We start from the raw sequence: 14,178 nt of genomic DNA on the forward strand, positions 1-14,178 counted from the left end.
AGTGGGCAGGTGCTTTAATAAAAGATGGGAAACATCTATATGAAGCTGAAAAGGCAAAAAGGGAATCATTTGGTAAACTCTTTAGTAAGTACTTGCTCTTCCGTGAAGTCAAATTGTGTTGAAGTATATCTCTTGTCTTTGTAGTTAAAATAATTTTCATCATATTCTAATTTCAAGACCTAATTGCAAAGAAAATTTACTTAAATAGGAAGTGCATGCCGGTTGTATTACAAAGAGAATATTTTTATATTGATCAAATCAATTAACTATTTCATATAGGTTATCCAAAATAAAACATAAAAGTTGTGATTAATGGTTGTAAAAGATCTAGTTTCTCATTATCACATTTAAATGCGGTTTGTGCTTAAACATGCCTTGTGAGCTTTATTGTTCTTTTAAATAACACTTCTAAAATCATTACTGACTATTTGGGTACTGCTATGACTTCCTCTGTACTACTCCAGAAACATCCAAGAGCTAAGACTCATGTCTAAACACCTTCACCAGAAGTTTAAAAAAAATAATTAAAAATAAGGATTCTACTAAAATAATTTTGATTACTTTTTCTGCAAAGTCTGCAACTTATGTTCTGAATGGACAGCTAAAGTTTCTGAGTGAAAGTTTATCAAATTTTTTTGGAAAGGAGGTGAGGAAGATTACTGTGAAAATTTAGAAAATGAGTTAAGGCTTTTGCCTGTGGGAACATTAAGCAAAAAGAGACTTCTGTGGAGGGAGTTCTGCTTGAATGGTGGGTTTTGCCACTGATGTTCTGTGGTCATTTGCCATTTTATGTAGTCATCAATACAAGTAGTAATGCTTCCAAATGTAGTTCAGCTATTAAATTGCAGTAATTTTAGTTGATTTCTTTTGAGATGTTGCTTTTCTTCCTTTAAATAAGTTGTTTGTTTGCATTTTCTCTTCAGGGAAGTCTTTTCTAAGGAATCGTTTGTTCAGAGGACTTGACTCCTGGCCTCCATCCTTTTGTGTATGTACTCATATCTTTGGGTTTATTTCATTTCTATATAGTTTAATAAATTAAAAACCTGGGCTTAATTCATTGAAACTATATATCTCTTGCATTGCTGTGACACAGATGAAAAAGCTGGGAGGTAGTGTTCTCTGCCATTTCAAGTGACCTATTTTAACATTGGTTTGTAACTTGCTGTACAGTGGGAAAGTAAATGTCAACTCTCCTTTTTAGCAGTCCTTTTTCAGTCTGTGATGTTGAAAAAAAAATTACTCTTAATGGTCAGAAAAAAGAAGCCAGGAGGAATAATTTCATCATCTAATTGTCTTGTGAATAATAGAGCGATAAAATTAATTGGATGGTGAAAGCAAGTAAAAGGTTTCCATGTAATCATTGGATGAGTGGAAGAGCATTTTTGCCTCTTAATTGGCTGATAACATGAGGGCATTGTAATTAAGCATTGCCTGTTAGCTTTGATTTCATACAGTTTGCTTAAGTAACTCCCTCATTCTAATACTGCTGTCTCACTTTACCTTTTTAACCTTTTCAGCTTCTCCTTTTCAGCTTTTTTTTTTAATTTAAAGGATACTTGGAAAGTAAGAATACTACTCATGTCAATGTTTTAAATACTGAACTGAATTAATATTTCATGTGTAGCAGTACAATAAATAAAGCTTCAGTGCCATCTCTTATCCCTTAACTTCTGAACACATCCATAATGTTTTTTTTGAACCTTGGTAATAAGGAGAAAGTTGGATTAGACTTGGTCATTGTAGGTCCCTTCCCTAGAATACTCTGTTCTACTGCTGCCCAAGCACTAAGAATAGTTAGTCATTACAAGTGTAAGGGGTTTTTTAGAGACAGAGGACCAGACATGGTTTCCTAACAATTAAAAATCTTTTGAGTAAGAGATCAGTTTACTGCTAACTTTTCTGTGTTATTTATTAAGCTCTTTTTAATACTTCTTTAGTGATCTGATACTTTACAGCAATGTGTAAATTAATTATCTTCTTTACAGACACGAAAACCTCGCAGATTTGACAGTGAGCTTCCAGATATCTCATTGAGTGACTTGCAGTTTTTGCAGTCTTTCTGTCCTTCAGAAGTACAGCCATTACTCAGGTAAGGCAGCTTTTTACACTTTGTGTGTTATGGAAATAACTTTGCTGGGGACCCCACCCTCATCGGTTTTCCACTCCCTTAGGTCATTCTCTGTAAAGAATAAAAAAAGGATATTTTCTGATCTGCTACCATTTTCAAGCAATGATCTTCACTGACTTAATATAGATACATAAATACTCAAGCTCTGATGATTTGAACATATCTATGCTGTATTGAGATGTAAAGAATTTGGGGAGTTCCTTTGATCTGCTTCAGCGCGAAAAAGCAAAAAATACTTCCATCAGTTTTAAACTGAAGTAAACTCATAACTATGTTTTCTCAGATCAGAATGAGATTTGATTCTTTTTTCTTTTGCTCTTTCTTGTGTGGTATTCTGGAGGAAATAAATATCTTTTGCTCAGCATGAGATCTTAGAGCTCTTCTATATTCAATTACTACATTTTCACCGATTTTATTTAACTGATTTCGCTAAAAAGTGTATTCTCTGAAGTGCCTCTGCTGTTTATGGAAATCCATCATTTTGAGTAGAAGCTCTATTTCTCTGTTTCTTACTTCCCCACAATGAGGCAGATGTGCATATGTAGACAGGAAAGCTATTGGTTTGTCTCACAAGCAATTTACAGGATTAGTTCCTTATCTAGAACTTGAAGATATCTTTGTGAAAAAGATGTTAGTGTGAGCTTCTAAACTCAGAGCAGTCAAGGTGGAGAAGTGCCAACCAAGATACTGAGCCAGAAATGGGCAGTAGCAAGTTCTATGTAAGGTTCTCCTTAGGAGAACTATCAGTATGACCAGTCAGATGTTGTATGTATCATCCTCCTCCTCCTAAAAGAGATCTGCAGTTAGAGATTTGAGATTTGCTGTGATTCCTCTGTTTTGGTGGGGTTTTTTTGTTGGTTTTTTTTTTGTTTGTTTTGTTTTGTTTTTTTTTTTAAGTCCAGTGGCCAGTCCCACGAAGTTGGGATTACATTTAGAAAGGTAAATGCAAGACGAGGATGCTTCACTGCCATCTGTCAGGTTCACCAACAGCATCAGCCTAATACCTGTTACTGGTGCATAAGGCAGGAGCTGAATCTACTGCTTTTTTTCATCTGTATTTTGGACTGGCATTCTTTTTGATTCAAAATTTCTGACTAGCTGTGTTGGTAGAGTTAACAAGTGTAATGAGCTTAGTCAGCTTGACAGTGGATTTGCTGTAGGTATTTTTATAGATGATGTACCCTTTTAATTTCTTTTATTCTGCTCCTTGGCTTGCTCTTCATCAATTTTGTGTGAAGAAAGTGCTACTATAGGATCTTATTCCTAATGTTTGCCTGATTTTTTTAATTTGTGAGAATTTTACAAGGTTCCTGAAAGTTTATACTGAGTTCAGGAAGAATTTTGCCCTGCTATTGTCAGAAAACCAATCACTGTTAGTTGGTTTGAATTGTAGTGACAGAGCTTTCCACTGGATGGCAACAGAGGTGGGATTATGTAATTCCTCCTGGTTTCTGGGCTCAGGGCTGCATTTGGTGAAAAATACAGAGGATAGTGGTGAACTTGCAACTCGAGTGGGCAAAAGCTGTCACACATCTTGGGTAGACATTGATCCTGAGAAGAAACTTGATAGCAGTAATTTCTTTGGTTTTTTCATTTAACATATAAAGAGCAAGCAATAAGCAAAACTTAGACCCAGCACAAAGTCCTTTTCTATGAGCATTGAACCTCTCAGCTGTATAATTAAAATGATGTTTGGATTTAATTATAGTGCTTCAGTCTTCTGAAATTGTGTGTTTGATAAATTATTGGAATCTTAATTCTGCAGACATACACTTGATGCCACTTGCCCTATATGTTGAAAAGAGAATGGAAAATACATTGAAGTGTAATCTGCTTTTACTACATTGTTAGTCTAAATGAACTCATCCTTTCCTGTGTTTTCAGCTTGTCTTGCAACACTTGAAATGTGATCATGACACATAAATCAGTTGTTTAATTTGAGTTACCTGTCATGAAAATAAAATAGTAGAGAATTAATTTCCTCTTCAAAGGAGAAGCTGGACTGGAGAGAATCCAACTGGAGACAAAATACAGTCATTTGCAAACACAAGTGCTTCATTAGAGATCCAATCACTTTTGTTACTGTCATTGGAACTTTAGGTACTATTGGCAAATGCTTTCCTTGGGAGGAAAGATTGGAATTACTTGCTCATCACTGTGTTTATTGTTATGGACTCCTTAACAGTGCCCAAGCTTTTAATTTTAAACAAATATACCAGGGAATCTTAGTGGACTTTTTTCCATATAAAATAGATGAAATCAAGAAAGTACAGACCTTATAGAGAGGGAAGCTTAGTGCTGTTGAAATATATACTTAATAATTTCATAGATTGGAGTATTAAACGAACAGTGTGGAAGAAAAGTAATCCTGTACTGTTTTTAAGGGTTCCCATACTTTGTGACTTTGAACCTCTTCACCAGCATGTACGTGCTCTGCATAACCTGGTCAAGGCAGCACAGAGTTTGGATGAAATGTCACAAACCATTACAGACCTGCTGAATGAACAAAAGGTATTTTTTGCTTTTCTTTATCAATAAAAAAGAATATTACATTTAAAACAGTAGAATATTTTCATAATATTGTTTTATCAAACACTTTAGAATGCATCTTTGTTTTTCCTGATATAAAGATTAACTGCATAAGTTTCCTTTCTAATCATGAACTACTAAATATTCTGAAAATATTTAACAGATGTTTGTATTCCACAGAAGTTGTAGAAGTAGAATTGCACTATCTATATTCTTGTTTTCTGTCATTTTCAAATCTTCTGTCTGCAGAATGTGTGCATTCTGCCTTCACTGCTTCCGTTTGTATTCAGTGAATTTGTTACTTCTCTAGATTTCTGCATTGTTAGGTCCTTTTGGCACAGGCAGTTAAGGAGATTATAGGGCTTTGGTTGGCTGTTGTGCAGTCTTTTTCTTTGAGCATAGAAGGAACAGATGGCAAAAAGATTCTTCCTAGTTTCACTCTGCCTGTCAAAAAGATTCCTTCTCCTAGAAACTGTTTCTGCCAATCACTTTTGCTTCTGTGTATGCAGCCGCTAACTTCCATAATACACCCAATGGATTCCTTTTAGCTCTCTGACTGTGGCTTCTTTGAGGGAAATGCTGGGTGAATTTAGCAAAGCTTAAGATTTTTTGTGAAGTTGACTGCTTCAAACAGGGTTTCTTTTACTGTGCAAAATCAGTAGGTTTTTCTAGGGGCTGTGTTACTGTCTGCAGTGTAAATTGTTGTGTGCACTTGGCTGACTGGAAGCATCTTGTATAACAGATAAGGCTATGGGCATGTTTAATTTTGAATAGCAATTTCCTTCTTAAACTGACTGACATGAAGTTCTCTTTATTTCTCTGGGATTTGGACAAGAGATTTATTGGAAATCCTTCATTTGTGTAAAATATGAAATCTGGGCTGTTCTTCGTTCTGTAATAAGAAAATATGTGTCAATTTCCCTACTATTTTCTCTCTTTATGAAGATTTTTTTTTTCAAATGAACAGCCATTAAGAGTAAGAATATTAGGGCCTGAACACTCTAACAGCCACTGAAATTACTGGAAGTAAAATTCTGTGAAATCTTGGCATTTCCTGAACATGCCCTTACCACAGACCTTGCTCTCAAACACTCCTAGTATGGAGCATCTTGAAATTTATCTCATAAGAAACCAGGACAGTGATGGTTATTCCGATAAATTAATTTTCTCACGAAGGCTTGCAATGTTAGAAGAATAAGAAATTTAGGTTTTAATTCAAAATATGCATAATGACAACAGAAAGATAAACAGGAAATATGCTTGAATTTTGGAAGTCTTTGTAGTTTCTCCTTTTTTGTTCAGACATGCTGATCTGAAAAATTTGTATCAGTATCTGGCTTTACAGAAAAAGATGTTTACCAAATCAGGAAAATACACTCTTTTCTTTTTCTTTTGTTTGAGTAATTTGGATTCTTCACTCACACAGAAATGTCAGGTGCTTAGACAGATCTGGATAATTGTCTCTTTCCTTAGAGTAAATTGCACTGCAGAGTCAGAGCTGGGCCATTCATGATGTCATCTTGAAAATGCCCATCTATGTGTGTCATTGCAGTGATTCATTTGAACTGTTTTTGGAATTGAAGCAAACAGATTTGCCAGAGATTTTTTCTTTTCAAAGGCAATGTTCTTGTTACTACCTGATGAAAGACACAAAGTCTTTCTCTGTGTTGCTTTGCTCTGCAGATTATACAGGAGTGGTTTTTTAAATTATTTTTGCCTGCGTAGAATTACTAGTAATTTAAAAAAGGCTCCTTTTTATATCTTCAGTATTGCTGGGAATTCATGGTAAATAATTAGAAGGAATAATAAACACTTAATAATTTTCCTGAAGATGCCTACATTTTCATGCATCCACTTTTTCTGGTGGTGAGCAGTCCCAGCTTGGTGCAGAGTTGGCAATGGCTGTGCAAGTGTTGACTGTTGCCCATATTATTACTCTTGTACTCTTCCAAGGAGACACAATCAATCCCAGCGTTTCTCTTTCCATACTTTGGCAGCAGAAGCCTGGTTCTTCAAATTTGACTGGGATCATTTCCCTGGATTGTTGGTAGTGCAGCAGTTGAATTCTGCCTGGGTGAAGTGAAAGTTCATCCTCTACTGCATCACCCACAGCAACTGACTTTTAACAGTTGCTTTAGGCAGGAGGGAAAAGTTGTGACTGCAAACAAGTGAGCAAAGAGCAAGTCAGAGCAGATCAAATACCTTACTGGGGGATGTTGAGAGTATTTCTTTACAAGTGTCTCCATAACTCTATTTCAGCTTTCAAGTTCATAGAACATTAATGATAATTTTTGACTTTACTTACTTTTACTGCATCAGAGTAGGTAAAGCACATTTTTGTGGATATTTGTTTAATTTGTTAATATTTTGAACTCTATTTGCATTTGTAAGACCTTCTGCTCATTCTTTGTAATTTAATACCTTCGCATCAAAGATGTTGCAGTGTCCTCTTATTTCCATAATACAAAGTTTAGGCAGATGAGGAATTGGATGTCCGAGAAAAGCTATGATGCTCATGGGCAAGATGATGAAGGTTACTTCTCGATAATTAGTAGGTAATTAACATATGCGATCTTTTGGTATTAAAAGCTTTTCTTATAACAGAAGCTGGCTTTTCAAATCAGATCATAAATCTAGCATTTCTTCTACTTGAGTTTGGAATTGAAACACTGCTTGTAATCTTTCTTAGAATTGCACCATTCCCTGACTATGGTTTTTTGTAGTAACATAATTAGAGCAAGGTATATAATCCTGTAATACCTAAGAACTTGGAAATTAATTCTCCTTTTCTGTCTCTATTTTTTTATTGTTTGCTCATGACTCGTCTTCCTTTGTCATTACAAAAACTAGTGTATGATATGCATATATTGCTGTCTGTAGATTTTAAACAGACTAGACGACAGGCACAGGCTTCTCAGTAAACAAAGTTTGCATAGTCACAGCCACTCCAAATGTGAGGTTTAACTTTTCTCTAAGCAGTAAACTGGTGCTCTCAATTAGACACCCAGCTCACAGTAGCCACTGCTGAGGCATGTAGTATGTTACAGCCCCAGGTCATGAGGAAACCAAATTCATTATTGTTCCACAGAGTGACAATTTTTTTTTTCTTCTCTACCCTATATCCTTATGCTTTACCTTGTAGGATGCTTATGCTGGGTTGTCAAAAGAAGATACTATCATTCCTTTGCATGTGAATTTCTGTAGGACTTTTCCATATTCAAAGTCTTTGAAGTGCTTTTTTTAGCGTGTGCTTCGTATCTGTGATGCTAGTTTTTTGTTATTATTAAAGCTCTGGTTTATTAATGGTAGATATTGGTCACTGAAATCATGCTTTGAACCCAGACATGTATCAGCATACACAATACCCTTCAACATCTATTTTTGTAAGCTTTCTTAGATAAAAAACAAGCTGAAATTAAATCTGAGGGAAATCTTTAAACCTGGGCTAATAGAATCATTTAGAAAGGAGCATTTCCTTTTCATTTTTTTGTGTCCTGTCCTGTTCACTTTTCATAAATACAATATTCTGTATGCAATGACCGCAAGGTTTTTTTACAATGTATTTAAAAATCTTTGTATGATTTAGATACATAAAGATGCAAAAGCTAAGGGACCTGAGGGGACAATGCTACTCTACTAACAGATTAGCATTGAAACTGGAAATAGATTCTTCTTAAATCATAACTGAGAATTGATAAACACACTACATCTCCATTAAGAGAGCATTTGCTTGGTGCAGAGGGGGGGATAGGGTCCCTTTTTGAGTAGCAATCATTTACACAAGATCAAGAAAGCAAAAACCGGCTATTTCTATGGCAGCAGATCAATGTCTGTCACTTCTGGGATTTTTGGAGTTCTGTTGCTGAACATTTATTCCCAATTCCACTAACTGTTGCCAGTCAAGTAGCCAAATTTAATGGATGGCAGAAGTTTCTTCAATAGTAGCTTACACAGTAAAGAACACCAGACATGTTTTAGGTGCATTGAGGCAGTGTGGGTGGTTTGGGAAAGAGGCATGAGCAGGATCACAGAATTATCCACTGGAGGCAGTGTTGGCTTTTTGAAGAAGAGCACCACCAGGTTTCCAGCACTCTAAAACTGAACATCTTATGGGAATTTTCTACTGAAAAAATTTTTCTTCAGGAACTATTACTTTTCAAGGTGGTCACATTTCTTACATGAATTAAATCAAACAGGTTGGTAGTGATGAAGGATAGAAGAGCAAGGTAGTGGTTGAGCTGTGATGTTTCAGAGAATGCATCTGCGATCTTTCAGAGCACTGATACAGTCAGAAACTTTGCATCTCTTCCAGTTTGTGATCCTGATGATTTTGTGCAAACCCCTTCATTTTGTGTGTCACAGCTGCTTGCCTTATGTATTTTAACTGTGTGTGTTTCACTGCAATTTTCTAAAGAAAAATTGCTTTGCTATCCATGCTGTTACAGACTTTTTCAGGAATGTTTCCTTGGTGGAGACTGAGGCTGTATGTTGCTTTTTGGCTTACACTGGAATGTGTTCTGTACGAGCTGAAATTTAAGGTTTATATTTTTGTCTTGAGAATCTATAGATGCGTCATTGGCATTAGGGCTTCCATATTCCTTGTTGTATATGATAGCTAATAGTATAAGGTACTAAAGGAGTTTTTAATAACAGTATTGGCAATAATAGAATGAAAATATTTTAGTAGCAAAATTATTAGGAAAACTGAAAAAAGTAGGCAGTAGGGAACCAAAGCCGATGTCTGACTGGTAAGATACAGTTGGGTATGCTCCACATAGGACTCTTGGCTAGGTGAACATTTAGTATTTATGTGTTGACAAATTGTGCTTTTCTGAAACTTAATGGAAGATCTTCTTGACTTTCTGCAACTTTTGCTTAAGTTTTAGTAGCACATATTTTGGATTGTTACAAATAATAGGGCTGATTTTTTTTAAGTTCTTATTTTGCCTGGTGGTTTTGAATTAATTTTTAATATTAACAGTTCTGCTTATCCCTTCATGTTTATTTCTTGTTTTATGACTTGCAGGCCTCCAATAGTCAAGCATCGCCACAATCTGCTACCACACCAAGGATGGAAAGTACTACAGGAACCGGAATTGCTACCTCTCCACGAACTCCTCCATCACTCAGTCTTCAGGGTCCCCTGTGTCCTCCTGTGTGTCCCCCAGCTCCATTAGAGGAATTGTCTCCAGACAGCATCGATGCTCACACCTTCGACTTTGAAACTATTGCCCATCCGAACTTGGAGCAAGCTCTTAAGCAAGGATCATTAGACTTGGATTCACTGGCAGAGAGTCCAGAATCTGACTTTATGTCAGCAGTAAATGAATTTGTAATAGAAGAAAATCCAGTGTCTCCTAATGTAATAAGTGACCCACAAAGCCCGGAAATGATGGTGGAATCTCTTTATTCTTCCGTTATCAATGCAATAGACAGTAGACGTATGCAGGATACAAGTTCTTGTGTAAAGGATGTTTCAGTAGAAAATGCTTCTCTCAGTGTGTGTGTGGAGAAGTGTAGGGTTATTGCTCAAGACTCAAAGGTACATTTAAGAGGTATAAAAGAAGATCTTTGCCATTTCAGAACGCTTGTACAAAGAGAACAGTGTGACTTTTCTAATTCTTTAAAATGTACTTCCTTAGAAATAGTAAATACGATTGAAAAGGTAAAACTTTCACTTGAAAAAACACTAAATGATAAACATCAGAATGAATTACAGGCTTTGAAAAGTGAGTATGAAACTAAAATTAATAAATTATTGGAGGATGGTGAAGAAAGCAGAAAGAAAATTAAAAAGTTAAAAGGTGACCTGTTAGGCCTTGAGGAAGTTCTTCAGAATAAGAATGATGAATTTGCAATAGTAAAGAATGAAAAAGAAGCTGTAGTTTGCCTTCAGAATGAAAAAGACCAGAAATTACTTGAATTGGAATGCCAAATGGAGACACAAAATTCTGAAATCAAGGAACTGAGGCACTCACGTGAAATCGTACTTGAAGACTTGAAAAAACTTCATGTTGAAAGCAACGAGAAACTACAACTCCTGAGGGCAGAACTTGAGAGTTTAGAGCAAAGCCATTTAAAAGAACTGGAAAGCAACCTACAAGCTAGGCATTTACAGGAATTTGAGAAGATCCTAGCTGAGCACAAGGACTGTTTGGATAAATTAAAAAAAGAGAACCAGCATAGACTTGAACAAATGCAGGAATCTCATGAAGTAGTTATGCAAGAGAAACAGCAACAAGTAGAAGAGTTACAACTCAAGGTTTCAGATCTGTCTGATCTGAGGTGCAAACTAGAAGTTGAACTTGCCCTGAAAGAGGCAGAAACTGATGAAATGAAGCTTCTTCTGGAAGAAAGCAGAAACCAGCAACAAGAGACCTTAAAGTCTCAGATTGACAAGGAAACGGAAAGCTTAAGAAAGGAGATAGATAAGTTAAACAATAAAATACAAATCAGCAGTGATGAATATCAAGTGGGCTTATCAGAACTAAGGACTCTGATGACAATTGAGAAAGATCAGTGTATTTCTGAGCTAGTAAATAGATATGAAGAAGAATCAAATTTGCTTAGAACTGAATTAAATAAAGTAACTCTTCTTCATAAAAAAACTGCTGAGGCAGAAAAAAGACTTTCAGAGCAAATAACAGAACTGCAGAGTAAGTTAGAGTTGGAAATGAGTGCCCTAGAGAAGGAAAAAACAGAAAAATTATCTCTCTGTGAGCAGCAGGAAAAATATGAAGCTGTTATCCATAAGCTAAAGGAAGAGAAAGAACTGTTAGTATCTAACCAAGAACAAGACAGGCAGTTGCTCATTCAGAAGCTCAAATGTGAAAAAGAGGATGCAGTACAAACTGCTTGTAAAGAGTTTGAATTACAGAGGGAAGCTGCTGAAAAAGGGCTTTTGGAAAAAATACAACAACTTGAGATGCAAGTGAATCGGAGGTACTGTAAGAATTAAGTTACTGTGTTTTCCTAGTATTTTAATCAATATGGTAAATTCATGACACACTGTGCATTAACTAAAATGGTTGTATTTACAACAGTGTTTATTTGTATTGGTTTCTATATTCACATTTCAAGTTGCTTCCATTTTATAGGTGGTCATGTTCCCATGTCTGTAGTTAATCTCAAAGATTGTAAAATATGTTATAGAGGATTATTTCAAGACAGCAATGAAGGTTTTCTATTTCAGTCTTGTTGAAGGAGTGTTTCCACGTGTGAGAGCATGCAGTGGCTGGCTTTTAGGTTAGCCTGATAACTTTCTTTATCAGGTAACTGCACCCTATGTTGGTGGTAATGGTGGCATGAAAACTTGTGTGGGAATTTATATAGGACTAAGAGCTGTCCCATGGCCACATGGACTTCCATTAACTTTTGCTGCCTCACTTAGGTATTTCAGATCTTCAGTTTGAACTTCATAATGAAACACAAAGGTGCAACATAATTTTAAAGAACATCCCACCATCACCATTTTTCTTTGCTAATTTCTGCAGCGATTTTCCATTTTAAAAATACATTTTTCCCTTCCCAAGAATGCATAGAATTATTCTGACTTCTCATATCTTATGTACTTACGAGTTTGTAATGCCTGCCAGCAGCCTAGATTATGTTGTTACAGAATGGAAATGGTCGAGTTTTTCTATGTCACTTAGGGTTAGCAACAGTATTCTTTTTAAATGCTAGCATTTATCATTTATGTTCTTTTAGTGTGACTCAATGCAGCAGATAGATCTTGTTTGTAAAATATCTTAATGGAGGAATTTTTTTCCCAGGTACTAGGCTGTACCTAGTATGTGAAATGGGAAAAGATCAATAAAATGGACAGAATGGACATAAAAGCAAGAATACTGCAAAAAATGAGTACAGACTTAAATTAGCTTTTGAATTTTGAGTATCAATGTACTATTTAAAAAAAGGTTGGAAAACGGAGGTCATGCAGAGTCCAAGGGAAATGGGAATATATCGGCTTCACTGGAATTGTCTGCTACCCCAGGATTTTCACGTGCGAGCAAATCCGTCGTTACGTGATGTTACGTTAGCGCCTATGTTTGCTTGTCAGTGTATAAAGAAGTGCATCAAGATAGTATTGCTTCTTTGAATTAAGACTGGGATATGATGAAACTTAAGAACAGCCCTTCTTAATTGAACAAAATATTGTCTTAATGAAATATGATGAAATGAGAAGAAAAATGATAAATTCTGCCTTCTTTTTCTTTTCTGTGTATTAATGCATTGTACAAAGTTGAAGAACTTGATTCAGCCGGAAAAAGATGTAGCTGTGTCATCAGACTTTAAAAATCCACCTACATTTAAATCTGAACTTATGAGCACAGCATTGTATATTCTTATCCAAAGTGGATAAAAGAGATAATGTATTTCAAAGAAACATTACCTGCTTCAGTCTAAAGAAGTGCTTGTTAGTTTGGTACAAGTTCTGTCAAGTAATTTAATTTTGAATGTGACATCGAAATATATTTTGCCTCGTAAGGCTTCTTTTTATGCCTTTATTCTGCTGTTAGTTTTTTTGCTCTAGGAATCAAGATTTAGTATGTTTTATCTGCCAAGGGCACTTATGTTAAGTAAATCTGTCCTAATATTTCAAAGTCACTATTTAGTGGCTTGATTTTTGAATTCCTAAAACCCCAAGCTGTATCAGTAACTCAAGATGATTTTTTATCCTCACTCATTGTTTAGCAGTTGACTTGTAATGGTAGAAGACAACTTTTATTTGACATGTGACTATATATTTGTAAGAGTAATGTAAAAGTAGTATTACAGTAGCCATTCAGAACGTACAGACAGATAGAGGTATTGTTAAATTTCACCTGAATATTGCACTGGTGTCAGGAATTTAGTTTTTGAACTTCCATGAAAACTAACAAAAATATTTAGAGGCAACAAAGAAATGTTTGCTAGCCATGCATTACCACAGTATAAAAATTAATGTAGTGTCTCAACATAGTGTCTGAAAATCAAGTAATTTTGACTAGGAAAGATAATAAAACTGCAAGGCATTTGTAATTTCATTTATTCTTTCTGCACTACATAGTAGTGTAAAACAGTAGAGAAAACTACGATATCTAATGATTTGTTGTTAAGCATTTGAGACAGTGTTCTGGTTAGGTAAAATATCTGCAATACTGTAAACATTAAAAGTAGAACAGGAATCCAAATTGCTTTGAAGATGGAATTAATGCTTTGGTATCTTCTAGCCTTGGTTTTGTCCAGCCACTTCTGTCAAACCACCATAAGTAGTGAATCTTCTTCACAGAGCACATGTCTTCTTAGCCAGGCCTCATTTAGAAATAAATTGAAATTTAATCAAGCATGAAGGTGTTTCCTCAGTGGCACAAAAAAAGATTTTCCTGAGTGTTTCATGACTTCCTTTACTTATTTTACTTCTGACTTCTAGAATGTCAGAGGCTGTTTAGCCACTCTGAGAACTTCAGTTGGCTTTCAGAGCTCTTTTATTTTAAGCTTCTTATGGGCTTTTTGAGTGCTTAGCTGCTGCATAATGGTTT

At 35.5% G+C, this 14,178-nt stretch overlaps 1 protein-coding gene across 3 annotated transcripts in view; it reads left to right on the forward strand.

Annotated features, from left to right (window-relative positions):
• The window catches only part of RB1CC1 (RB1 inducible coiled-coil 1), a 65,570-nt gene that overhangs the window by 37,034 nt on the left and 14,358 nt on the right, over positions 1-14,178 (forward strand). For all 3 annotated transcript variants that reach the window (XM_063394256.1, XM_063394247.1, XM_063394238.1), the window contains 5 exons: positions 3-84; positions 924-985; positions 1,986-2,089; positions 4,513-4,639; positions 9,684-11,599. In XM_063394256.1, the coding sequence (XP_063250326.1) occupies positions 3-84; positions 924-985; positions 1,986-2,089; positions 4,513-4,639; positions 9,684-11,599 (2,291 nt within the window). The remainder of the gene's footprint in view (positions 1-2; positions 85-923; positions 986-1,985; positions 2,090-4,512; positions 4,640-9,683; positions 11,600-14,178) is intronic.

This window comes from Prinia subflava, chromosome 1 (assembly GCF_021018805.1).
Source record: "Prinia subflava isolate CZ2003 ecotype Zambia chromosome 1, Cam_Psub_1.2, whole genome shotgun sequence".
Lineage (NCBI taxonomy): Eukaryota > Metazoa > Chordata > Aves > Passeriformes > Cisticolidae > Prinia > Prinia subflava.